General features: G+C 48.0%; 1 protein-coding gene across 14 annotated transcripts in view; it reads left to right on the forward strand.

Annotated features, from left to right (window-relative positions):
* Positions 1–27,279, forward strand: part of DENND1A (DENN domain containing 1A) — a 503,929-nt gene that overhangs the window by 434,874 nt on the left and 41,776 nt on the right. For all 14 annotated transcript variants that reach the window (XM_027614760.2, XM_027614750.2, XM_035723489.1 and 11 more), the window contains 6 exons: positions 3,948–4,052; positions 4,443–4,530; positions 6,387–6,427; positions 8,580–8,651; positions 9,888–9,944; positions 18,085–18,216. In XM_027614760.2, coding sequence (XP_027470561.2) covers positions 3,948–4,052; positions 4,443–4,530; positions 6,387–6,427; positions 8,580–8,651; positions 9,888–9,944; positions 18,085–18,216 — 495 coding nt within the window. The remainder of the gene's footprint in view (positions 1–3,947; positions 4,053–4,442; positions 4,531–6,386; positions 6,428–8,579; positions 8,652–9,887; positions 9,945–18,084; positions 18,217–27,279) is intronic.

A 27,279-nucleotide genomic window follows, 5' to 3' on the forward strand; every position in this document is an offset into this window, starting at 1 on the left:
CAAGAGAAGCCCTGGGCTGGGGATGGACCACGTGCATGATGGCTGGGCTTGGGAGGCGGTGGCGTATAAAATCCTGACTCTGCCAGCTATGGGTCTTGTCACCTCGGGCAAGTGACGCTACCTGTTGTTCTGTATAGATTTGGTGAACTGTGGTTGTCATTTCCTTAGAAAGTGAGTAGCTTCAGGGGAATGAGCCCTCCTAGCCTGTGGCCAGTCAGACCTTCATACATGACACTGGGTGGCAGTGTCCCTGTTTTTCACCAGAATTAGGATAAAACAGTTGCCCTGAACCGATGGGATTTGCTTACCTAACTCCTATTCTCCTCCTTAGACTCTGCTGAAATGTATCCACTTACTCTCACGATTTCTGACCCGCTGCCCCAGGCGGGTTAGCCCTTTCCTCTCCTGTCTCCTGTGGACACTTGGCCACCCACCCTACTCCAGTAGCGCTACACTCCATGGCAGTCTTTATTCCCATGTCTGACCAACACTGCTGATGTTGTTCTTGAAGGTTTTTGCAGAAAAAGCCCCCATTGTCACATTCTCCATCTTTCCATCCCGTGCCCGTGTCCTTTGGACCGTTTTGTCTGCACAGATATCTGACCCAGGGGGATGTCACCTCCAGTAAGTAGACAACGGGCCCAAAATGTTCATGTTTCCCCAAAGCTGAGATTCTTTCCGCTCATACAGCTAAATCCTGCCTCAGGCTACCCTTATATACAAATCTGGTTGCAAACTCTCTCGAATTTATTGGTCCCTCAGCAGACTGCTTCCTGGCGGGGCTGGGCCACAGCTCTAGGAGTGAATGCTAACGACTCCAAGGAGCATTTCCTCCAAGGAGCTCTAAACTCCCTGGACACAGGTGTCACTCACCTGGCATCGTGCTCAGAGACCTCTTTCCTGTCAGGTCAAGTGGTATCTCAGCCCCAGCGAGACCACTAGGCTCTGCACTGGCCCTGGGCAGTGTAGCGGGGAGTCTGGCAGGGCCTCTGCCCTCTTGAGCTCCTGGTCACAGGGGACACCAGTGAAGATTACTCAGCACCCAGGGGTACCCCAGGGAGAGTGGGAGCACTGAGCAAGAATGAGTGACTACCACACAGAGGCCTAGGGGCACCTGGCTGGCTCAGTTAGTTAAGTGTCTGCCTTTGGCTCAGGTCATGATCTCAAGGTCCTGGGATCAAGTCCCTCATTGGGCTCTACGCTCAGCGGGGACTCTGCTTGAGATTCTGTCTCTCCCCCTCAATCTGCCCCTCCCCCCTGCTTGTGTGCTCACGCGCTCGCTCTCTCTCAAATAAATACATAAAATCTTGAAAGAAAGAAAGAAAGAAAGAAGAAAGAAAGAAAAAGAAAGAAAGAAAGAAAGAAAGAAAGAAAGAAAGAAAGAAAAAAGAAAGAAAGAGAAAGAAAGAAAGAAAAAAAGAAAAGAAAAGAAAGAAAGAAAAAATGAGGATAGTCCAGGTACAAGGAACAGAACTGGAAAAAGCAGGGAAGCAAGTGGGAAACGACATGGCATATGATCAGGAGATGCCTTTGAGCAGAAGGTACCTGGGGGAGCAGAGGAAAAGGGACACAAAAGGACTCTGGAAAAGAAAGCTGGGCTCAGCTTAGGAAGGGTTTGTTTGCCCAGCTAGGGAGCTAGGACTTTTCCTCTCTTCTCCAACACAGGACCCTGTGTACGTGTCACACCCTGCTAGGTGTACAGTGCTGAGTGGAACAGGTGCCATTCATGCCCACATGAAGCTTATATTCTAGTGGAAGAAGTGAACATTAATCGAATAACCACCCAGCATAATGCCTCTGCAGTCAAAGTTCCCGGGTAGGAGAGTAGCATGATCCAATGTGCATTTTAGAAATCTCAAAAAACTAGAGTAGATGGAGAGAGGCAACTGGAAGGGACATAGAATTAAATCTCCACCATGGTGGGCAGTGGGATGGTGAGCAGGGACAACCCTGATTCCTTTCACTGGCAAAGCAAGGAGGACTTGGGCAGTGTGATAGGTCCATGGGGAGCTATGATAATGCCACCTTAAGAAAGAAACAGATGTGGGGTACAGTCCAGGTGGGCTAATAATTGGGAGTTTTGGCCATTTGAGTCTGAAGTGCTAATGGGCCATCCAGGTGGGGGTTGAGACATATGGTTTTGGAGCAAAGGAGGCCTGAGCTACAATTTTATCACAGGTCATCAGTGCATAGGTGACACTACTCATGGATGAGATGGCCTGGAGAGGGACACGATCGCCCTGCTGTGCTTCCCAGTGTGGAAGCAGAACTTGCAGGCCACAGGGATGGGATGCTCGGTGGGCTTTAGTTTATTACTAGCCCATCTCCCTATTCAGCAAGAAAGATGTAAATCCATGGCAAAATAGTCAATGTCATGAAAAGTTCTTTTTCCTGAGGAACCAGTTCTGCTTTTTGTTCTCACAGACAATGTAAAGTTTGCATGTTTCCCTTCTTGCTTTCGAAGCCAGGAAGCTCAGAGCTAATTTTGAGACTTTGTTTTAGGAACCATGTAGGATCTGCATATCCAGATACTCTTTTCCCAATTAAACACATTTTATATATTTACGTATTCTTCAGCTCTGATTTTTTTTCTTTCTTATGGGTGCTCGCGTAGGCTGCCTCAGATCCTTTGTAAAATTAGGTGGGGCTTACCTGTATAAAAACAAGCCCTCCCCCACCCTAATTTTTGGGGTCATCCTTGCACCTTTTGTGCAATGTTTGCCCCATTGCTGAGCTAATATTGGCCGGATTTAAGCAGGAGGAACCCTTGGAATTCACAGCAGCCAGACAGTAAATTTAACACTCACGTAACTCATTAAAACAGGATAAAAGCGCAGCTTCAAACATCTCTGTATCTGTCACCAAGTCTGTGAAGGGAGGGGTACCTTTAATTCAGTTCAAGGTGTAAAAGTCTGATCTTTCAGAATTGAGGATATACCACCGAAATTAAAGACTTGTCTGAGGAGATGAGCACTCCAAATCCCTTCAAAGAAGGATCGAGGTGTTGACTACAAGGATGGGATGTGTCTTCAGCTTCGGCTGTTGTTTTCTTCACTCATAAAACATAGTTTGGTAAAAGCATGCCTCCTCATCAAACTGCATGAGCACACAGTTGACTGGATGGTAAATCTTATTTTTGATTAGCCCTGCTTTTTAATATAAATAATTACTTCAAAATGATAATTTGCTATTGATCGAGATCACTGTGTAAATGGTTTTCAAACGGTGTTCCACGGCCGGTGCCTCAGGGACTGCAAAGGTGCTGGGGTGTTGAAGAAGACAGCTCAGCCACCACCCCTGCGCCCCCCCCCAGACACCACTGCACCCCCCGCTTCCCGAAGAGCAGCTGGGCAATTTTATGTAGCAGGGCTCCTTGTGCATAAAGGTGCTACTTGGATTCTCTTCAAAGTGAAAAGAAAAGTCTGGAAGCTATCACATTGGAGGGCACATCCCACTAACTTGCTGTTGGGTTATGACTGGCTCCTGAGGAAGGGGCCAGGGGTAGGGTTCGGAATCTCGGCCTCCTACCAGCTCTGGGACTTTTTTTTTTTTTAAGATTTTATTTATTTATTTGTCAGAGAGACACAGCGAGAGCAGGGACACAAGCAGGGGGAGTGGGAGAGGGAGAAGCAGGCTTCCTGCGGAGCAGGGAGCCCGATGCGGGGCTCGATCCCAGGACCCTGGGATCATGACCTGAGCTGAAGGCAGACGCTTAACAACTGAGCCACCCAGGCGCCCCCCAGCTCTGGGACTTTGGGGGATGACTTTTCCTCTCTGAAACTGCCTCCTCTTCCATAGAACAGAACTCCTTTGATGACAGTAGCCACTTTACCAAGTAAATGAGGATTAAATAAATTAGCTGTAGAAGTGTCATCTAACCGAGTTTAAGAACTGACTGCCGCCCTCACCTGCTCCTCCAACCCTCCTTTCCCATCTCCATTTCCCAGGAGGAGCCAATCACCTTCTGTGAAGAAGCCTTCGTGTCCCACTATCGCTCGGGAGCCATGAGGCAGTTCCTGCAGAATGCCACCCAGCTGCAGCTCTTCAAACAGGTACCCAGCCCTCCCCGTGGAGGGTAGCCCATCTGGACCCCCGATGGGGATTTCTGCAGCTGTCCTGCTGTAAGCCCTGAGGCTGCGGGCATGCTGGGACCCAGGCCCAGCTGGAGGGGGCTGAGGGTCTGGGGAGGGGGATGGGTGCAGAGGGTGGTCAGTAACCAGGCCAACCCTCCACAAATAGGCCATTCACTGGCACAGGTTATCATAAACGCAGAGCCAGTGTTTTAAAAACTTGTTTGTTTGTTTAACTCACTTTTCCAAAGGCCCTTTCCTGTCTTGGGAAGCATGGTGGTTCTTTGGTCGTGCACTGAGGTGCCCAGCTGCTTGGTTTTCCCCCCTGTTTCTTTGCCTAAGCTGTTATGCTTTTGTTCTTTCTTTATATAGTTTATAGATGGTAGACTGGACCTTCTCAATTCTGGCAAAGGTTTCAGTGACGTTTTTGAAGAGGAGATCAGCATGGGCGAGTATGCTGGTGAGAAGCAGTTCGTTTTCCCTTCTGTGCCGTGGGCTGCTATGTGGGACTAGGGTGTGCGTGGCAGGGAGTGGCAGTGGCTTCTTTTTTCCTTCAGTGGGGGTTGGGGAGAGACTCACTTCACCCCCGGCCTTGAAATGTCTGAGATCCTTTGTCCTGGGGTCATTCGCTTGCCCTGGGCGGCCAGAGTCTAGTGAAATGTAGTGGCCAGCATGCTGTGACACAAAGCACTCGAGACCCTGAGTTAGGAGAGCTGGCTTCACATCAGGGCCCCGCCTCCAGGGAAGCCATGAGAGCTTGGTCAGGCCATGGCACCTCTTCAGCTGAAGTGCCCCCGTCTCTGCACTGGGGAGAACGGTGCCCGCCTCACAAGAGTCCTGTGGAGATTGACTCGGAGTCTGTGAGGACAGATGCGGGCACGGGGTCACTGCTAAACGAGTGTTTCTTTAAAAGGTGAAAATCATCACAGAGTGCCCAGTCTCCACAGACCGTTAGACCTGGAGGGGTCATCCTCATGATTCAGAGGCGGCCTCTGAGGCCGAGAGAGGTGTTCCTAGTGGACCCTGCCTCCTGAATCCCAGTCTGGGCTTCTTGCCAAATTCCGAAGCCTTAGTCTGTGGCAGCGAAGACAGAACCAAATGCAAAGTAATAATAATCCTGCTGTTGGCCCCCTCTTATTGCTGGGCATGTGCCTGGTCTGGACTAAGCTTCTATGATATAACTGGTGATCCATAAATTCAGAGAGTCAGGCATAATGTCCCCTGCAAAGCCCCGTTCACAGGCCTGAGCAGCCTGTGCTGCATGGAGAGCACAAGCACCAATAAAACCAGTCTGCGGACAGTGACAGCGAGTCAGTGATGGGCATTTCCTGAACGCCCGCCATGTCCAGAGCCCCAGAGAGTAAGAAACAGAGGACCGGGTTTTGCCCTCACGGAGGAGCTTTTACTGATAGGAGAAAGAGATGCATAACTAAAGACAAATACAGGTTAAACCAGTGCAGGAAAAGGAGCAGAAATAGGCTTTTATGCAGCCAGAATAGGACTCCACTAATCCTCACTCTGTAACGTGAGGGCTTCACAAAGGAGGCAGCACTCTCCGAGATGAATATGAGTTCTGAGGAGAAGACGGGCTTTATGTGTTGTTCAACGAAGTCACGTCATTCGGAGCTTCTAGAAAAGCTGTCCAGTGATAAGACCTCCTTATCCCACCAGAAAAAAATGAACAAGTCCCCCAACAACGCCTCCCTTTTCTTTCCCTATCACTACTCAAGTGTCTTGGGGCTGAGCGTGTGTCCGGCAGTGTGGGCACATGCAGCCCTGAGGTGCCTGCCCTGCGGTGGCTCACAGAACTGCAGAGACTGGACTTTGGAGTGGGAGTTAGCTATTTTAGCGGACTGTTCAGAGGAAGGGTTCAGAGGAAATGACATGGGAGCCGTTGGTTGAGTATCCTCAGCAGAGAGAGTAGGGAATGGTGGCCAGCCAGGGGAACAGCGTTTGTGAGGGAATGGAGGGTGGAGGGGATGGACGTACGGGATGGAAAGGCCGAGGGTGGGTGGAACCAAGACAAGACTGGAGAAGACAGTCAGGCGTGCTAAGGAGTCTGACCCCACCTCTATGCAGTAGGCAACAAGGAAGGAGGATTTGAGTTGGTACTCAGGGCACTGATAGGATCGGATCTCTGTTTGAAAAAGAAAACTTGTGGCAGCAACTCACTGTTGCCTCCTGTGGGCAGTGAAGCATGGGAGCCTCAGTGTGTTTCTCCAGATTTTGAACTTTCCAAGTCCTGCTTGCTAAGCAATTCGAGGAACTCCTGAAAGCACATAACTTCAACCACTTCTCTGACTCCTCTTTCCCCAGGCAGCGATAAACTCTACCATCAATGGCTCTCCACAGTCCGGGTAAGTGTGCACCCCACAGAGCCCCCCGGGCCCCTCCGGAGCCTCCTGGCAGCCCCCCACTTCCCCTGCCACCCGCAAGGTGGTCATTCAGCCCCAGGGCCCTCCACTCTTTCAGCTGAAGATGCTTCTGCTTGTAAAGCCAGGCCATCTAGTGCCAGGGGGAGGCTTGTATGATGAGACTGTCCAGAGCAGCCCTCAGTGAGGCTAAGGAGAGCCAGGAGAAGCCTCCTTGTCTCAGGAAGCTGGCCAAGGCATGTTGAGTAGATATGGTTATCCTAGAGCATTTCTGGAGGTCTTGTCTCCTTCTAGACCAGTGCGATTGGGACGTTTTCATAGGAAAACCAAAAATGTGCCCCTCTTGCTGCTCGGTGTCCACGGCAAAGGCTCCTGGGAAGATGGGGTTTTTCACCCTTCACTGTTGTTATGAACAGCATCTTGTTGTGTTGGAAGCTAAGTGCTTAGGTCTTCAGAAGCCACTAAAGAAGTCCAATTCTTGCCTCTGCATGGGTTTATCAGTGTGTATATCCTGAGGGCCTCCTGTGGACTGGGCGCCATACTGGGGATACAGTGGGGAGCAGGAGGACACAGTCCCTGCCCTGGGGGAGCTCCCTGTCTTCTTAGGGTTGCACACGTGAACAGGCAACTCCAGCAGAATGTGATAAGTGTTCTCCCTGCTTGTGGGCCGAGCACACCTCTGGCTGAGAGTAAGCAGTTCCTCAGTGAAAGACCTCTTTTGTTCTTCTTGTATGGCCAAACACTGCACTTGGCAAATCATAGACAAGCAATAAGGACTTGTTGATTGACTGATAAAAGGAGTTTTAATACTCCAAAGGACCATTGAAATAGGATACTGAGTAATTTTGGAAAGCAGTATGGAATAAATGAGTGGGTAAAAATTTCATATTGTCCTACAACATAGAATGCTTTCTAGGTCAAACTGCAATGTTTTCAATTAAAGCTCAAAATTTCTAATACAGGCTGCTACCAGAAATTGTGCTAAGAGTTAATCCCCGTAATTACAGTACTGTATTTTATTCTTTTATATACCCACTCGATCCAGTCTCTCTCTCTGTTCAAATCAGGTAGAATTATCTTTCCAAACCACCACAGATCTGATTATCGATGCATCTGATTAAAAATCCTCTGGAGTATGGTCTCCATATCCTGGCCCCTCAAGAGCTGGCCCCACCTGGCCTCAGCCCCGTGTACTGGTCCTCCTGTGATACGCTGGCCACTTGCTAGGAACACACCAGGGCTGTCCAGCGTCTGCACTTTTTTAATGTGCAATTCTCCAGCCCTAGAATGTCCTTACGCTTCCCGTCCCCCCACATGAACCCTTCATCCTCTAACGCCTTCTCTGACCCTGCACACACCTTGTGCACACAGCCAGTGCAGCTGTCCCGACCTTCGGGTGCAGCTGGGGCGCCCCCCAGCCTGGAGGCCCTTGAGCGTGAAGGCTGGCCTTCCTGTGACTCAGTACCCTCCAAGGCTAACACAAGGTGTCTCCGCATTGAGCCCTCACAAAACGTCTAGAGCCTGTGCACTGCATATCCGTTCGTTGCCTCCTTTGTGTACTGGGAAAACCATCCCTCCTCCTCTTCTCCTCTGTTCTCCCAAAGAAACTGAACCAAGAAATTGGTATGTTGGATTTGTACGAAAGCCATGATTCACGTTGATGGCTACTCATTCTTTCCTTCCCTCAAGATATCAATGTTAAGGAAGGCAGCCTACCAGAGTGATTAAAAATAACAACACAGAAAACCAAGGTGAGGAAAGGAAGGCACGTGACCGAGGGTAGCTAAATAAACTAGATTTTCTTGAGAAGCCACAGATTACTGTGGGGAAACCTTGCCTCAGAGAGCCTGCGAAGAGCTTTTCTTCCAGCCAGAGGAGAGGTGCCAAGCAAAACACCGAGTCCCCCTGCAGCTAGTTATCACTATCTTCGTTCTCACCCTGCTCTCCCAGTACCCACCTATTGCGATCCTGCCACGGCCATAACTAATTGCCCGGGACCGGTTACCATCTAGGCCTGTTCCCCTAATTAAATTACACACTCTTGGAATGTTGCTTAACTTGTTTAAAGAGGAGAGGTTTTTGTTGGTGTTGGCCCACTCTGTCTTGAGTCCCTATTGCTAATTGATTTCTATTATAGAAAGGAAGCGGAGCAATTCTGAACACTGTAAAAACGAAAGCGAACCCGGCTATGAAGACTGTCTATAAATTTGTGAGTACTGGTCTTGGTCTCAGGATCCGAACAGATCTGTCCCTCGGCATGATGAAACTCTTCAACCTAGCTGGCTCTATACTGCAGAGAGGATTCAGGGGCTGCTGTGCTGTTTCCTAAAGCTTCCACGGCTCTTAGAATTACTTAGTGTTGATTATTTGGTGACCAGGTCAGTGATGTTTTTCATGTTAAACTGTTTCTGCTCACAGTTGCTGCAGTCAAGACGTGGGAAGCCACGGGTTTTAGCTTTTAATAAAATGTAGACCAGGTGGCTAAAATGCTGGCTGATCTGCGCTTGTGTCCCTGAGAGCCAGAGGCGTGGTCAACCGGGCGTTCTGGTAAAACCTTTCCTACGGGGACCCCATTATCATGTCAGAATGAAGCAGCTCCTTTGCTGGTTACTGAAAAGTGTTCATGGTGGGACACGCTCCCTAACTGTCGTCCCAAATTCTTCATCATCTCTTTCGCCACTACCCTATAGGACTTGCATTGTTTGTGAGACTCATGCCCACAGCAGAGAGAAAATAGGAGAACACGGCCGCTCCCAATCCGATGTTCCATCTCTTACAAGCCTCAAGTATTTTTTTTTTCCTCATGGTTTCTCTTGCTTGCTAATTTGACTGTGAGCCACTTGGGTGGTTTTGTTTTATTTCCATTTTTAATTTTGTTAGTCCTTTCTGTGCTTAAGTTGTAGTTATTTTAACCGGGCGGGTGGCTGCCAACAGAACCACACAGGTCTAAAATGACGGAAAATAAAACCCAGGGTGTGTGGCGAAATGAGATTTAAGAAACGACACCAGGGGAACCCAGCAAAGTGTCTGCTCAGGCCAGTCAGCCCCGGCAGAAAATTGGTCCTGAGGCCCTGCCCCGGTGAAATGTAACAGATATTCAGATTTTTGCAGCCTCAAAAACTGCTGTTCCGTCTGCACTTACTGGTGGCTGTCCCCAGGCTGCTGAGATAAATAATTACAGAAAGCAGAAGAAGGCCTTCCGAAGCGGGGAGAGGGAAAAAAAAAAACAACTCAGGGCCATCAAAATGCAGAAAATAAAATCTCTGTCGCCTCTTTAAGGGATTTTTTTAACCTATTAACATTGTATTTGTTTTCGACTTGATGATCCCATTTTTCCTTTTTTTTTCTAGTAATCAGAGAAGGTGATTCACGACGGATTGAAATCAAGCATAGTCCCTGCTGGAAACAGAGAGGGAATCTTAACTTAAATTAATTTTTCATGCAGGCAAAAGATCATGCAAAAATGGGAATAAAAGAGGTGAAAAACCGCTTGAAGCAAAAGGTACTTGAAGTTCTTATTCAAAATGTATAAGCACCGTGTATGAAATGCGTGGCCACAAAAAAGTATGATGTGATCAATAGAGGGCTGTTTGATACAGTGTTGTTAGCACACTTCAAAATGCATTACCAGCTGTCCGGGAGTTTTCACACTGTTATAAATATTCACAGACAAAAAACTGTCTTCAAATAACATTAAGACTGGCTTAAACCCACAAAGGCAAGCAAGTTCAGAGTTACCACTATCATTCTGCCCCTTGCCCACCCCACTGGGCCTGGGGTTCACGGGGCTCTTAGAAATTGGCTCAGCCTCCCCCTCTGGGCACCTCCCCTTCCCACAGCTGACCTCTGTCCCGGGGCGGCTGGTAACCAAAATCAAGAAGCATCTCCAGGGAAATGACCTCCGGGGTTCGGGCATGCACGTGGCCACCACGCAGATACAGGGCACACAAAGGGTGGGTTTCAGGAGGATGCCGCGGGCTCTCCTCACAGTGCTGGCCTAACCAAGAGGAGCCCAGCAGTTCCTGTTTGAGACTCTTGGGCAACAGGGCTCTGATTTGTCTTCCTGGACCGTCAGTAAAATGGTACGAAATCCTACAGGCTCCGTGCTGGCCAAGAGTCCCCTGCCTGATTCTCTAGCCTCGTACAGGGAGGTTAATACATCAGAGGGCATTTTTACGTGATGACGAACGTCATCATTATCAGTTACCACTCTTCGATAACCACTTACTGAGGATGGTCCAGGCTGGGAGCTTTCACATTTAAGCCTTAGAACAATGCTGAGGGAGGGTATGATTCCCATTTCATGTGTAGAGAGCCTAGACTATGATTCGGAGGTGAAGGAATTTGCCCAAGGTCACACTGTTGGAGCCTACGGAGCGTGTTCCGGACCCATCCATTTCCAGTGTCCATGCCCTTACCACGACAGCGTTTCGTGCTGCCCTCCTGAGACAAGTGTTTGCTTTCCAAAACACGTTTGGGAGCATTTACTTCATTATCCCACACCCCCAAAATGTGCAACTCTAACAAGGGCCTTTGCCTGTCTCGGCAGTTTTTTTTAAAATTTGAAAGCAGTTTTAATTTTATGAAGTCAGAAAGGATCTCTAATTAACTTGAAATGGTCCAAGGAATTGATTCCTTTCTTTTAATTGCAAAATAATTTGTTATGACTGAGCATTTAAATTCCTAGTTTCAGCTGAGAGTGAATTTCTAACAGCTGAGATTCAAGTCCTGAAATAAAAATCCTGCCTGTACGTCCAGGTGGACCCTAACTGTGGTCTGTTGTGCCCTGCCAGAGGCTGAGAGGTGGAATTCTTTCCTTGGATGTTAAGTCCGATCCATACTTTTTTATCTCCTATCCCAGTCACATGGAACTGAGTTGGATAAAATACAGAATGGCAGGGAGGGGGTATTTCTCTCACCAAATTTTCCTCCTTGATGACCTGATCATAGGCTCAGCTGGTATTAGAATACTCCTTGAAGCAAGTAAAGAAAGGGGTCCCTCCTCAGGCCGAGGACAGATGCTCCTCATTGGTCGGATCTGCTCTCTGCAGGCCGTCGCCTCCCTCCCGGTACGTGGAAGCCTTGGGCCTGACGAAAATCCCCTTTTTCTGATACGTAACATTTCTGCAAATAACTAGTTAAGCCCCAGTTTTTTGCTGTTGTGGTTCAAAGGTTACTTAAACAATCTAGATCACCCTCCTTCCACACCACCTCCCCTTCCTTTCCTTGATAGTATCTAAAGCGGGTTTTCTTCCCCCCTCCCCTTCTCCTCTTCCCCCTGCCAGTCTTTTCAAGAACAGCTTCAGGAGATAATGTTCTATAGAAAGTGTCAGTACATTTCAGGTGACACAAATGGTGAAGGCATTTTATAGAAATGTGGCTTGTCACCATCGGACTGTTGACAGATCTATTAGTGCACCTTTTTCAATTTTCACTTTTCCCCCCTTCGGTCTTACAGATTTCTATAGACTTGATATTTTGCAGTTGTTCTTGGAAGAGCTATTTTGTAATTGAAACTCTAGCATTGTTCAGTGCAGGCAGGACTTGGCTCTCCTGTTCCCTTTCTTGAGCTAATTTAGGATTTGGCTCCATCTGACCTCTCTCACTGCAGTAGAAAATATTTCCTTGGCTTTTTTGTTCCCCTCTCCTCTGCCCCCTCCCCTTCACATGGCAACATATCTGTGTGGCTCCCCAGATGTGTCTAATGCAGACATCTCAAGTTTGGTTTCTGCTATGAAATTGAGGCAGTTCCCAACAAAGATCCAATTTTCAAATGTACTGGGCTGCCACCTGGCCTCCTCTAACTCTGCATAGTGATGGTGACCTCGCAGATATAATCAAGAACCCAGTCTTGCCCTCTGCGCTCTCGCCTTGGGTTTGAATTGCAAATAGAAAATGTGGGGCCGACCTGCGGAGAGGTCACCATGGTGCGTGGAGGGTCCATCTCTAATATGACTGAGCAGGGCCCCTTTTCCATCCCTTGTTCATTTGTGCTGCAGATTTTCAAAGCATCTGAAAGAGGAGCTTTCAGGTATCTGTGTGACCATTGGCAAATAATTGTTAATAGTTACTATAGTGTGGCTTTATTCCATACCTGCTCTGCTTCAGCCCAACAACAAAAAAAGAAGGATGGATGACATATTTCTCTAGATAAATGCAGCAAGGTGGTCAAGTTCTTTAGCTTGGCCTCCTTTGAAGTCTGAGTTGCTCAAAATTAGGAAGAAGAAGAAACGGCCAAGATGCTACCCAGCTGCTGCTCTCTAAAGGAAGGATGTGGTGCTCTCCTCCAGAGCGTCTCCCCGTCGGACCTGGCGTGCAGGAGAATGCCACATGGCTGGGCTCCTGACTGTCAGCACACCACATTCTCTGGCCACACAGTGCGAGGCTGGCATCAGCGAGCCCTGTTTGAAAGACGATGGGCACACACGTGCTCCTCCTCACCTGCAGGGAACATTAAGATACTCACATAAGGATGTCATTTTTTTGTCCATTGGGAAACCCCTGAAAAACGATCTTTTTTTTCTTCAGTATCAGAATGATTGAATCAGATGGGCCCATTTCACAGCCCTTTTGAAAGTTTCTAAATCTTTGATCCTGGGAAGATAAATTGAGCTTGTCGATGTAAGAGTTTGTGACGGAGAGGAGCAAATTCACAGTTAGGTCAGCGAAGCCTTGAGTCTCTGGCCAAACATTTCTGAGTGTATTGAAGGGAGTAAGCGTGTGTGGGCCAGGGAGACCTAGGTAGACTCTCGTAGAACAGACATTTTCACACCTTATCACACAACTGTCAGCTCCCTGTCTCCAGCACATTAAAATACGCTACAGCCTCAATCACAGAAATTCCAACTTTGGATATTGTTTTGATATCAATATTCATAGTTTAATTTGCATTCGCTGTGGTGTGAAGTAGACTGCAAGAGAAGGGCGCTGCACGAATCTGAAAATGGAGACCAGCAATCTCAGTCAGAGATGTGAAGGGCTCTGCCTCACGCCCACCGGGGCCTTTGAACCCCTGACGCCGCGGTCTGGTATTTGGGCTTCTGAGGTAGATCAGCTAGGTTTAGTGCTGCTTGGTTGTGTAGGATATTAACTGTGTGACCTTGAGTAAGTTAGTAGACCTCTCTGAACCTGTTTTTTTTCCTCATGTAACTAGGAAAACGATCGACTTTTACTGGATTGTTGTAAGGATTAGAAGAGGTGATGGCTTTCAGCAGCAACACCTAGGAGCCACTCATGAAATGGAAATTTCCATCCTGTTCATTTCCTCATATCCCACATCCAGAGCAGCCAATCTCTCCAGACGCCCACGTGTACACCCCCTGAGAGCATGGCTGGCATGCTCTCCCTCCCTTTTGGTCATCCGCACGGCCACCAGCAATTTTTCTAGGACGCAGCACTGACTGTGAGGAGGCACTCTCTTGATTAAAACCTTCCAGACCTTTCAGACTGTCCTCCACCTCAACCAGGGGGCTTCTTGGAATGTCCCAGCTGCTGAGCCACTTGCCCTTCCTTAACCAGGTGGTGCTGTCTACATACCCCCGGCCAGGAAGGTTCTACCTGCATCTCTGCCTCATGAAGTCATATCCCCAGCTCCTTCCAGGTCCAGCCCCCTCCCCAGCTCCTACCCAAGGCCACTCAGCCCCCTTCCTCCCCTGGGTTTCTGCCTCCTGACTTCTCAGAGGTACTCTGTCCAGTGACGTACTGCGTGCTGTCCCTGCCTCCTCCACAGACAGGTGGAGGGTAGACCCCAGTCGTGATTTTTGATTCCAGCAAACTCTTAGGAAAAGTGATGGGAACTGAATTATTTTCTGACTCCTTTACTTTACCAAGAGATGGGAACAGGTTGGGCCCCAGGGCTCCTGGTAAGAGATTTGTCACTCTGTGGTGGCCTCTGATCCGCAGCTCTGTCTAGTGCCTTCCTCCTATGTGACCCTTCAGGAAGGAACAGATTTACCCCTCCTGTCAGCTTCTTGGTTTTGCATTTTCAAAAATGACATTTCGACAGTCTTTTTTTTTTTCCTGTTTACAAACAAAAAACATGTTTATTGGAGACAATTCAACAAATCAGACAAGCAAAAAGAAAATGATCTGGTTTTTATAACCTGCATTTTCACTTACTGTATTCTGAGTATTTCCCAGGCCACTAAAGGTTTCTTCTGCCTGTCATTGTTTTAAGTGGCTACAGAAAATTTTATCTGATGGGCGTATATACATTAATCAGTCCCTTTCTTGGATACTTAGCTCCAGTTTTTTTTTTTCTAGGCCAGGTATTCTCATAGGTAAAACATTGCAGGAATTCTTAATTATTTCATTAGGATAAATTTCTAGGAATGTAATTAATGGGCCGGAGGGCATGCACCTCTCTTAGGGTTTTGATATAAATTGCCGATTTGTATTCCCTCCAGAAGGGTATGAGAGTGCCTATTTTCCCAAACCCTTTGCTGGCAGCTCCTCAGCTCATTCTGAGACCACAGTTTCTTTAATCACAGGATCTCTACTGTGTCTGAGATCTCTGCTAGTAGATACAGTAGAAGATGTGAGTTGGCTCTATTTCTTTCTTGACTAGGGCTCCTCCCACTCTGCTGTCTCTGGGAGGAAGCAGTTGTCCTTCCCCAGCTGTAGGAAATAGTGAAGAAGTGAATAAATTGGCAGGGCGAGCCACGGGACTTTGTAAGAAGTCTTTTGCACTTTGGGATCTTCTAACTGAAGAAAATTAATGTGCAGCACTGTTTTTTGATGCACAAGCACATTTGTATATCGGACACATTTGCCTTCCAAATGTTCAACTCCGTTTACAAAGATTGATCGGAGAGCGTGTACTATATATTCAAGGCTCTGAGGCAGAGAACCCAAACCCCAAGGAATTGACATTCTTTAGGGATAAGAAGTAAGTGCAAAGAGAGCAGAAGGGGTGGTAGTAGAGGGTCAATGTAACAGAAGGGGGAGATCACACCTCCTCACTCAGAATACCTTCACGTACGCTGCTGTCATGGGTCGATACTAGTATAAACGCCAGAAATCACAGAGCTCTTGGTTCCTCCACTTTCTAGCTGTGTGGCTTTGGGTGAGTTGCCCCCTTTGAGCCTTGTTTCCTCACCTATAAAAGAGCGATAATCCTGTTTACCTTGTGGTTGCTGTGGAAACTAAGTGTGATCGTGAAGGTCAAGGGTCTGCAAAAGTGCCTACCAGTAGTAGATGCTCAGCACAGCCAAGGGAAGCTCTTTTTAGACGGTGCTTTTTCCATTTTGCAGGGGATACGAGCTATCAGTTCAGTTTGCATAGGACTGTAACGTTTTCCAAGCTCCCTCATGTTTCATCTCCTTTAATTCATTCTCCCTGTAGCTTTGAAGTTCACCAAGCAGGTGGTGGTCTCCCCATTGTAAAAATAAAAAAATAGGTACAAGACAGTGTTTACTTACGAGCGTAAAGTAAGACACCTTTCCCAAAACCACCACACACGTTTTTTAAAATAGCTATCATCTTATAGTTTTTATTACTATCAATATTTTCTCACCATGTAACCTTACTGCTCCATTTCTTTATATTTTTTCCAGCCTGTCACTCACACACACATGCAATATTTTTCATGAACTAAAAATTGATTCTTTTTCTTTTCTTTCTTTCTTTTACTTTTTTTTTTTTTTTTTTTTTTACACTGTTTGGCTTTACTCAACCTTTATGTCTGTCTTCTCAGTAACCCCACCTGGATCCGGAGTGACCCTTTTGCCCTTTGTTACTTTCTGGCGCAGATGGAGCCCCTCCCCTTCTTTGTTCCACTTGACCTGAGCACCTTAGGGCAGCCCCTTTTCTAAAAGAGCCATTTCTAATTGGCTATCGGCAGCCTCTCATCATGCAGGCTACGACTTGGGGGCCACTTACTGCAGTCCCTCCCTGTGAAATCAAGAGGCCATCACCTCCCTGTGTTGTTACCAAGCAGGGCTAGAGGCTGCAGCTGGGTGTGTGGGGTTGAATGTAGCAAGATCCCTACAGTTTATTATAATAAAGTTTATACCTTTATTAGTAGGTATTCCCTTATTACTAAGTGCTGTACGTAGTACATTATTGAATCATAATGTTCTAGACACACTTATATCGCTTTATTTTCTTTACTCCTCACAGCTACCATATCCCCATTTTATAGACAAGGAGACAGAGATTCACAAATGTTCCATGTGTTTCTTCCTTAATGCGTTATTATCCAATAAGGGACCACTTTCCTCTATTTGCCACCATTCTCTTTATGTGGCTAAGTTAAAAGCAACCCGTTGTCAAGTCTTTTGTGGGCAGAATTTAATGAGTACTAAAGGTGTGTTTCTTGTTGACCAAAATAGGACTTGTTTTGCAATGAAAAGAATTGGAATTTTTCTTTATTATTTCATTCTGACTGGGAGTATTTTTACTTGGTTAAAAAAAATAATTATTTAAATGTTTTTCATTTGTACGTTTATTCTCTGCCTTGCTCCAATGAAGGTCTAAGCAACTTTCACAACTTGAGTAAAACGTGTGGTCCATACAGCACAAGTGGGCACCATCCCCATCTCAAAGAACCAAAGGAAGCATTACCTGCCTTTTGCACATTGGAGTTTTTTTTTTTCTTCATATTTTGACTTCATTCAAAAGCTCAAATTAAATGTAAATTTCTGAATTTCAATATATTACTTGGGTTCCCTAAATGTTCTCCAAGTCATAAACTCTGAACTCAGACTTGGGTTTCCTTATTCTCTGCCAGAAAAACTAGGTAAGGCTAGGAAAGGGGGCGGGGGGGGGCACAAACACCTCGTTTTCACAGACAGTAATGTCATCATTAAGCAAACGTGGAGAAAGTGTCCACACTCACAAATAACAAACTATGCAAATTAAAACAACAATGAGGTCTAATTTTGCACCTCTTAAATTAGCAATACATTTTTAAAATGATAAGGCTAACAAGTACCATGAAACTGATAACTCATCCATTGTCAGTGGTTGGTGTAAATTGGGGAGCAATTTGGTAGAATGAATAAAAAGGCTTAAGGTGTTCATATCTTTTGACCTAGTAATTTCATTCCTAGGGATTTCTATAAAAGAAATAATCCAAAAGAAAGAAAAACTGCAATGTTTATCACTATGGTTTTTAGGAAGTAAAAAAAGAAGAAATAAGGAATAATCTAAATGCCCAATAGTAGTAGAGTGGTTTATTAAATTATTATATATCCACTCAATGAAATATTATGCATCTAATAAAATTATCATTAAAATGACTATAGCACCATGGAGATGCTTATAGTGGGAAAAAATAGAATGTAAAATTATGCATGAGCTGTGATTGCAAGTAATTTTTAAATGCATGTGGACAAAGTGAATATGTAAAAATGGAAATAGCTGTGGAAGATAGTAGGACAAAAAGATTCCCCCCACCCCGCTATTATGAATTATTATGTTGTCTTTGTAATTTAATCTGTATGATTTTGGTTTCTCCTGTCCTTAAAAGTCAAAGAGCCAAGTTACCCTTCTGCTTCCTCCATCTCCAGCAGGAGGAGAGGCTCTGAACATCCCAGAGGGAGTGTTCCGTGGCAGGACCTGAGCTGTGGGGTGGGAAGGGGCACCTGCTCGCGGCACGTAGCGTGACCCCAACACCAACCCCAACTGGCTTCTCCCCGCAGGACATCACCGAGAATGGCTGTGCCCCCACCATGGAAGAGCAGCTGCCAAAGACTGTGCCGTCCCCACTGGTGGAGGCCAAGGACCCGAAGCTCCGAGAAGACCGGAGGCCAATCACAGTCCACTTCGGACAGGTATGTACCCTGGCCCCTGGACTGGTCTTGTTTTGTTTTTATTTTTTTTTTTTTAGCAGAAGCTAGAGCACTGCGGCAGACAGGCTTTTCGTTTCCGGTCTCTTTGGCAAAACCACTCCACGGAGCTTTGCACATCTTTGAATGTTTGTTTGGTACAAATGTGGTTTGAAGGGGAATTTTTCAAAAATTTTGAGGAGCCAGCATGGCTCGGGTCATAAACGAGCTCAGCTCTTGAATGAAGTCATTAAATGCGGCTGCCGCCTCCCCCACTCCAAGGCACTCCGTTGAAGGCGCCTCCGTTAGCTAAGCATCTCATTAGAACACTTAGCATCCCAGGCCCTTCTTTGCACCTTCAAATAAAAGGCAACAAGCGAAGTCTTAAAAAAAAATCAATTAGGAGTTCTTTATTAATGTACTTCCTGAAAATCAATATCGGGAGTCGTGCTTCTCAGAGTAAACACCCGCGCTACTATTCCAGAGCTCTGATTCTTTCACCAACTATTTTTGATGACCCGAGCATTTGAAAAATTGTCTATTCGTTTGATTTTTTTCCCCCTTCAGTAAAACGTCATATTCCATATAGAAACTGAATTTTTAAATCTATTTCCAAGCAGTGCTTGTATTTTTAGCTGAAAAAGATTGTACACTCTCCCCTATTTCTTTTGAATTGACTGTCTTGATGAGCAAAAGTCGTAATTATTTGGTTTGTGAAAAATGGCTCTCAGCAAGATGTGACTGTGACAACAATTTGCAAAGTTACTTATTTTTAAATCACTTGATTCTTGAGCCACTTATTAGATGGAGCATCATCTTTATGATTTTATCTTAAATACGATTGCTTTTTCATCACATAAAGGATCTAGAGACATTTTAAATGCCCTGTTTTTAACAGACATTTATCAAGTGCCTACTGTGTACCGGCATTGAGCTCTTTAGAAATGAAGTGAATTAATGAAATGGTTGCTCTGGGTTATCATGGTAAGGGGTGAGTTTGTTGATGTAAGAATCTTCCTCTGTAATCAGTATTTTCAGATCATACAATCCTACATCTTAAACCTGGGGAGGTTCGTCCCTTTTTCGGATTTTACACTTAAAAAAGGACGTTATAAAAATTGAAATGTAGTGCGAGAAAGGAGCATTCTCGGGGCAGGGCTCACTTGGTTAATGCTTCTCTTCCGCTGGTGGTGTGTTTCCACCCCTGAAGAGCTGAGTCCTCTGGGGCTCAGGCCCTGTTGGAGAAATCTGCACCCCAGTTTCCTGGCGGAGTTTGCTGAAAGCACAGCCTCCGTTGTAACCAGCATGGCATTCCAGAGCCAGCTTCCTGCTTTCCTTTGTCCTCATTCCTGCACACACTAACCTTCCCATGAAAAGAGCCCCTCGCTGGAGTTTGAAGCCCATTACAGAGAAAGAGGGGGCGGGGGAGAGGGATTTCATGGTGTTAAACATTCCATTTTCGAAACACAAAAAAGGAGGCCCTATTTGAAATGGAGAAAAACCTTCTTTCCATTTCAGCAAGAAGTAGAGATGCTTTAATGTCATTCCCAGCTAAATGCAGAGTAAGAGTGTGTGTGTGTGCGCGGGTGGGGGGATAAACAATTAAAAAAGCCACCCCAAACTCTGTTGAAATAAGAGCTGTCTGTGCCTTCACAGGTCTGTAAACTGGAGAGGATGAAAGTGGCTTTTTCTCCCCGTTTGTCACTTCCCTCACGTGGCTGCCAGCATTATGCAAGTGTACAGGAAGGCAGGATTTTTTTTTTTTAATGCATGCATGCGGATTAAGGTCAAGCCCCAAGTATCAGCCATGCAGCGGGCTCTCCCTTACAGCTGCAACCGCAGAGCCTACCCACAGCCACGAGATGCCTTAATTGAGACGTGCTGTCAAAGTGACAAACACATTTGCATACAGTCTACACTCTATTTATTTTCTCTGGAAAGGTCTACAGTCTGCTGTTGGTTGAACATTCTTAATCAGTTTGCTGTAAGTGAACTGCCAGCTAGCTCACTTGTGCCGGGCCGCTTCTTCATTAGGTGACAGATTAGCTGCAGGGGGGATGGGCCAGGGAAACCGCAGACCCCTTTCTTTTAACTCTTTCCGGCTTCGCCCCCGTGCTACGTTGTCCTTTGGTGCTTTTCCCTGGCGCCTGCCCTGTCTGATGGGCCCGTGACCAGAACCAGCAGTGTTTCTAGAGCACCTACTACTGGCAAGGATGAGTTTTAGGGACTTTCTATTCTCCTCAAAGAACAGTCTTTTGAGTTCCATTTCAAAAAATTTTTGCCACACCCTCCTACCATCTGTGCTATTCTTTTCCTTGCTGTTTTTCTTTAAATAGACTCAGACCTGACATCCGTACCAGCTTTAGCCTCATCTTAAGTAATGACGTTGACAGAATCACAGGTCTGACGTCCTAGTCGGGTTTTTTTCTAAGGCATATCAAAAAAAATCTTCTTAAGTGTCAATCCATATATCGCCTGCACCACTCATGTGGCCCCAACAATATGCATTCTGTTTTGGGGAAGCATGTCATCTCTGCCCTAGTCTTTTAAGGAAGGGACCATTAGCCACATTTTAGAGACCCAGAGCTAGAGCCCAGGGACCTGAAGGGCCCTGGCCAGGGCCACAGTGCCAGCACAAAAACCTAGGACGGTCCAACTACAGAGCCCATTCCAGCTCCCTCACCAAGCAGGGATTTCAGCTGTTTGATGTCTGTTAAAGCCAGTGAGTCCCTGCAAAATCATTTGAACTAGCCAGACGGTGACGCTAACCTCAGAAAGATTTTGCCCTGGGTTTGCATTTCTGTGGATCCCATTCTTTAAGAACACTTAGCTTTCCAGCGGGGACAGAGACTGTTGAGGTGGTTATTACATTCCAGGAGTACTCCATGTAGCCAGCCAGGGGACCTTCGCGTGGACACTGGGTGGGGTGGCAGGGAGCCGGCAGAGGCCTGTGTGGAGCCCTCAGACGCAGCCGTGCTGGGTGCTGGCCAGAGCTGCCCTCTGCCAGGGGAGAGAAGGTGCTCTCCTTCCTCTCGTCCTCACTGCAGCTTCCTCCTTTGAGGCTATGACCATCCCTCCATTTAATTATGCATCTGTTCATCCAGGTACTGAGATCTACCATGTGTTTAAAAAAAAAAAAAAAGCCCTTGTGGGGCGCAGTGAGGGAGACAGACTAGCAAATGGACAGTCCAACCCAGAGTGATGAGAACAGAGGTGAGGTGAGCTCGGGGCACTCACGGCCCCAGAGAGGCCACCCCTTCACCCCCAAGACCACTCTCCGCAGTCCAAGTTGGGCCCCGTAATTAAAAAATATTTTGTCAACAAACTGAACTCAAGAACAGCTCATTTGTTTTCTAAAGCAGGCACACGTATCACCACTCAGCGCTCCTGATGAGCTCTGTGGATGGTTCCAGGCAAGAGCGAAGTAAGTGGATTTTTAGTGAGCCTCTGCATCCTTAGCCTGGACAGTTTCTTTAAAGCGTTCGAAAATCTCAAATAACTTGAGAATGCCTGTTCCTACCTTGGAAAATATTTAGGTTTAGAGAGGCTTTAAATAACTCTTTTTTTTTTTTTTTCCCCCTCCCAAGTTCGGAATAGTTGAGAAATAAGGCCCAGGAGATAGTCAAATGAGATAAAAATGCCAGCTTTTTTACTGATAAGGCTGAAAGGAGAATACTGTTTTAGACCTGAGGCCAGATGGGCTTGCTAAAACTTCACTTCAGAATTAAAAAGACGGAGCTACCCCGCACAGGAGAAGGGGACGATTGCTGGCAGCACCCAGCAGGGCCTGTGGACTGGCTGCTCCGCAGGAGGGCGCCACGAGGGCGCATGGAACCCGGAGCATGCTCAGTTCTTCTCCCAAACCCCGAGGGAAGCACTCTTCTTCTGTCTAGCAGGAGTGAGCAAGGGGGTGCAGAGAGAGGCTAAGGATCCCCACCCCCCGTGTTTTTCTCTCCTGGGAAGGGGAGTGGACATTCCCTCCTCTCTGTAGGTGTGGAGGGGTGAAGAAGCAGTGTCCTCCACTCACCCCTCAGCCAGAACATCTTGCCTTGACCCCTTCTTCAAGGAAATCAGCAGAGGTAGCACTTCCATGGAAACTGCTTTGCTCCCCGCGTCTAATAAGGTGGACAGGCCACTAGGTGCTTTCACATCTGTGCTCATTTCGCTGAGTACCAGCTGGTAAGGAAGAAAGCACAATACCCATCGTACAAACGAGGAAATAGGCGTGGAAGACGTGCGCCTGAACTAGTAGCCAATCGACACTGCGCAACCAGGAGCACCTCTGCCTCTCAGCCCCCCACCCTGGCCAGGGGCACCCGACTGACCTTGGGAGCCCATGATTGGGCTCTGGTCCTGCTTACATGCTGGCAGTGCTGTGTGCCTGGCCGGGGGCCAGGACTTCTCAGGAAGTGGGAGGACAGGGCTCCCCTGAGAACATCAGGGTAAACCCACAGGGCCTTCTTCATGTGTTCCCTCCAGGTGATTGATCCTGCAAACGAATTAACTGCCTGCCTTCCAACCTGGTAGCTTCCAAAAAGTACATTCTCCCAACTGAGCCAAGGTTTCTAACTCTCTTTAACATAAAGTTTGAAAAGCCAGTTAAACCGAAGCCCAGACTAAGCACTGTCATGTCTTCCAGAGATCTGGGACCGAGGGGTTTGGATACACCCCCAGGAACAGCTCTTGGAATATGGCTGCCTGCTCGTCTGTGCATATGGAGAGATCTGGCTTGACAAGCATGAGCTGGGTCATTTAGTGCCAGTCTCGCACTAGGCTGGAAAAGCTGCCCAGCCAGCAAATGCCTTCTCAGCACCCTTGGCTCCGAGTGCCCTGAGAAACCCCTTCTGCCCCATTGAGCTTGGAAGTCACACACGATTCCCTTCAGTTTAGCCATTGCCTCCCAAACATTTCCAACAGATGCTCCCGTGTTCCCCAGACACCTCAAACCCCAAGCCTCCAATCTGAACGTACACTCCCCACCAAACCCTCTCCTCTCCTGCCGTCTCCACCTCGGTGAGTGGCGCCGCTGTCACTCCAGAAGCCTGGGTGCACTCACTCTCACCTCGTGCCCTCTCCCTTCTGCCTCCTGGACACTGCGCAGTCCCTCTTCTCTCTGTGGCCTCCCTCACAGCTTTGGTTCAAGCTGTGTTGTCACTCAGCTGGACAGTTCCACAGTCTCCTGACTGGCCTCTGGCCTCCAGACTTAACCCGACTACACACCCCGCATGGCCTTGCAGGGTCCACCTGAGGCATCCACAAGTGGCCTCGTCACCTCCCTGCTCCTCCCCACCCCCAAACATTCCCTCTTCATCCTTGGCTTGGCCCACGAGGTCCTCCATGGTCTACCTGTCTGCCCTCAGAGCAGGTCCCTTTTGTAAATCCCCTGACTCCCCTGGGGAGAGTTAGCCGCTCCTGTCTTTATGCTACCCTTAGAACTTGGCACATGCAGTGCGTCTCACACAGCCTCGTAATTATTTCTTTAATGCTTGTCCTCCCCTGTGAGAATATGAGCCTCTGGAAAGTCTACCACAAGCCCTGGTGCTGAACTGGCAGGCAGTAAACATCTTAAGATTTTATTACTGATGTGGATTTTTAAATTGATTAATAATTGATTGATTATTGTTTAAGTACTCGCTGTGTGTCCAGCCAGTTATTTGGTTTTATTTCAGTTGCTATGCTTATAATTCTGTTCATGTGAAGAAGAAAAATGAATATTCCATTAGTGGCCAAAAACTGCTTCCAAATCACTTTCCATAAATAAGGGTTTTATTTCCAAGTAGAAACAGCTTTGTATTATAGGGATTTAGATCCTCTTAGTTCGTGTTTTTATGAACTCCCAAAGTCTAGCCCTGTATGCCTCAGGAAAGGGAGGAAGGGGAAAGAAGCAACGTACTGGGGTACCCACCCCCCGTCCCCAGGATGGGTTGACCTAGGGAGCAGGAGAGCGAGGGAGAGAGCAGGCAAGGGGAGGAAAAGCCTGGCGTCCCTTGAATTACATCGTATAAAGCAAAGATTTTGTCTATAAAAGAGACTAAGCCGCATGACCAAATGCAAAGTTTGAAGTTAACTTGGATTATGGTGGGTTTTTTTTTTTTTTTTAAGTTTTAAAGACATTCCCGGGGAAGTTGGCAGATTTGAAAATGGACTAGGATGTTAGTCTATACGGTGGAATTATTGTTAATATCATGGTTTATGGGGCATTGTCTTTATTCCTAGGAAATGCACACTGAATCATTGAGGGGCAACGTACCAGGACATCTGAAACTTGCTCTCAAGTGGTGTGGTCAGAATATTATGTGGGCATGCACACACATACATACCACCCATTCACGGAGACAGAAAAAGCAAATACAGCCCCTGTCCCCCACAAAAATGTAACTACTGAAAAGGCAGATGCTGATCGGTTGCTGGGGGGCAATGTGGGAGAGGGGACAGAGCACAGGTTTTAGCATCAGGCAGCTGTGGAATTAAATCTGAGCTCTGTTACTCTCTAGCTGTTACTAACTAGCCTCAGTGAAATCAGTTTCCCCATCTTGGGAGTGGGGGGTAATCGAACCTATGTCGTGAGTTGTTGTAAGGGTTCAGTGAGTCTGTTCAGCTAAGTGCCGCACATAGGCCCTCCGTAAATACGTGTATTTCTCTGGCAGGGGGGGTGGGGGTGGGGGGTGGGGGCGGAGAAGGGCCAGCTGTCCGTCACCCACTGACCCAGCCGCCCCAGCCGGCCTGGCAGCCCAGCACACGACCATCGTCATGGCTGTCAGAACACACACCCCTCAGCGGCCCCCCGCCTGCTTCTACACACTGGTCCCTGACCTGCGTCCCCACAGCTCTGGCTTGCAGCAAGGAGCAGAGGGTGAGGGGCTGACAGCATGGCCAGGAGATGGCGCTGGAAGGAGCAGATGCCCGAGCTCCTGGCTGACTAGGAGAGTGAGCCTGAGAGGCCATGGGGCACGTTGGGGCACCAGGTGTGAGGAGCTGGCGAGCATCGTGGTCTGCGGTCCAAAGTCATTTTCTTGGTCTAACTCATCAGCCATGCTTTCGCAGTCCACAAAACAGAGCTGCTCTTTCAAACCCTATTACTTCCACATCCTGTTTCCCCTTTTCCGTCACTCCTCTTTCTGCTCTCTCAGCCCTGTCTGTGCGTGAGAAGGCAGGTGCTACTGTGTGGCCCCCCAGTCCAGCCCCTCCGGCTCCAGTCCAGCTTTTGTACCAGCTGCAGTGTGACCACAGGCCATTCTGCCTTCAGTTCTGGTGGGGTGGCTCTTCCAAGTTGTTCTGACTCATTCACTGCCATTCCAAAAGCAGCAAGGTCCCTAATTGCTGGTGGCTTTGTCAGGTCTGCCTGGGGAGGGTGACTGGTGGGCCTGTCTTTCCACGTGGACTCACTTTTTCAGAGCCCAGGCTAGCCCAGAGACAGCTTTCCAATGGAAGGTTAACAAGGCCAGGGTTTGCTCCTCTGAGCACCCATGTTCAATTTGGGAAGGAACACTTGCCAATGAAAGAGAGAACTTAGATTCTGGAAATTCGTAACAAGTGGAAAATTCCGGAGAATTCTGGTTAAGCTTTCTCAGATACTATTCCTGTCGTCCCCGGGAGCTTGAGAAAGCCGGACAGTTCAGCACTGGGGGTGGATTTCCGGACGCACCACAGAAGGGCTGGGAGGTGTCAGCGGCCAAGAGAAAATCCAGGTTCATGAGCAGTGTGCTGCCTAAGCTACAGCACCTGGGCCCCATTTAGCACGGGTGAGGAGGGCTGCAGGGCCAGGGGCCGGGTCTCCTCCCTCCCTGACCACCACCCCCCAGGACTTTTGAGCACTTCAGCAACAGTCTGAGCACCTGTTATATGCTAGGCATTGGATGGTCTAAGGGCAGTCGTGGGAGGAGTGTGAGCACAACTTGCTCGCCGCGTGCCAGGCACTACTCCAAGACCCAGAGAAACGTATTCCAATGCCGGGTGCCGTGCTAGGCAGTTCCCAGATGTTAGCCCACTTAGTCCTTTCAGCCACCCAGGGGAGCCTCAGGTAGCATATCCCCTTGCAGAGGGGGACACCGGCCAGAGACAGCCGGGATAGAGGCTTGGTACAACAGTCAGGATTCAAAGCCATGTTGCTTATGACTAGAGCTCGGGTTTGTACCCCAGCTCTGTGCTGAGAACACAGCACCTTTGTTCTGGTGGCCCCAGTGTCCACTTCTAACTCATTCCTGGTTCATGAGCTTCTCTCACCCCCATGTCTTGGTGTGTCGCTGACCATCCCCCGAGCTGCCCCACCCCACTTCTGCCAGGGCAGCAGCCCACTGGACCCCTACATCCCTCTGTTTCCAGGGTCACGGGTTGCTCTCGTCAACCGGTCCGTGAGGCACAGGGGTCTCAGAAAAAACATCAGCAAGCACTGAGATGGCTGGCCACACGCTGGAGGACCGTCCCCAGGTTCCCTCCTCAATCATAGACTCGCCTCGTAGTCAGAACTTAACCGAATCTTAGGGCCCGGCCAGAGTCACCCCCTCCCAAGCCCCCCTGCCGACACCCTTTTTGGGCTGGAGGTACCTGCCAAGTCCTCTCCTTTGAGGCCAGTGCTTATCACCTCGTAAGACTCGGCTAAGTGCCTTCCCTTGCAACAGAGTCCCATCTGTTTGTCCCCAGCACACAGTTTGTACGCCTTCATCACACTGCTCTTCGTGGGCATCTGCCCCAGGCCAGACCCCATGCTGGGGGCTAGGAGAGAGGGGGACCTCCGTGAATCAGTTCCTACCCTATCCGCTGCCAGGGATATCCTTCCTCTTCTGTTCCTCCTAACAAAAGCCCCTCAACCTGTCGGGACCACCTCAAGCACCCCTTCCCGCAGAAGCCCTCCCTGCCACTTCCAAGCAGAGCACCATCCCCTCGCCTGGCACACTGTCCCGAGACAGGGACAGTATCAGCCTCAGTTCTGTGACCTTGGCAGTCTCACGGGGCCTGGCACAGATGACTTGCCCAGGGAGAGTTTGGGGAATGACCAAGTGGTGAGTGAGTGAATACACGAAAGGTGGCGAATCACAGGAAGAGGTGGGAAAAGTGCGCGCACTCCTGGAG

This window comes from Zalophus californianus, chromosome 13 (assembly GCF_009762305.2).
Source record: "Zalophus californianus isolate mZalCal1 chromosome 13, mZalCal1.pri.v2, whole genome shotgun sequence".
NCBI classification, from domain to species: Eukaryota; Metazoa; Chordata; class Mammalia; order Carnivora; family Otariidae; genus Zalophus; species Zalophus californianus.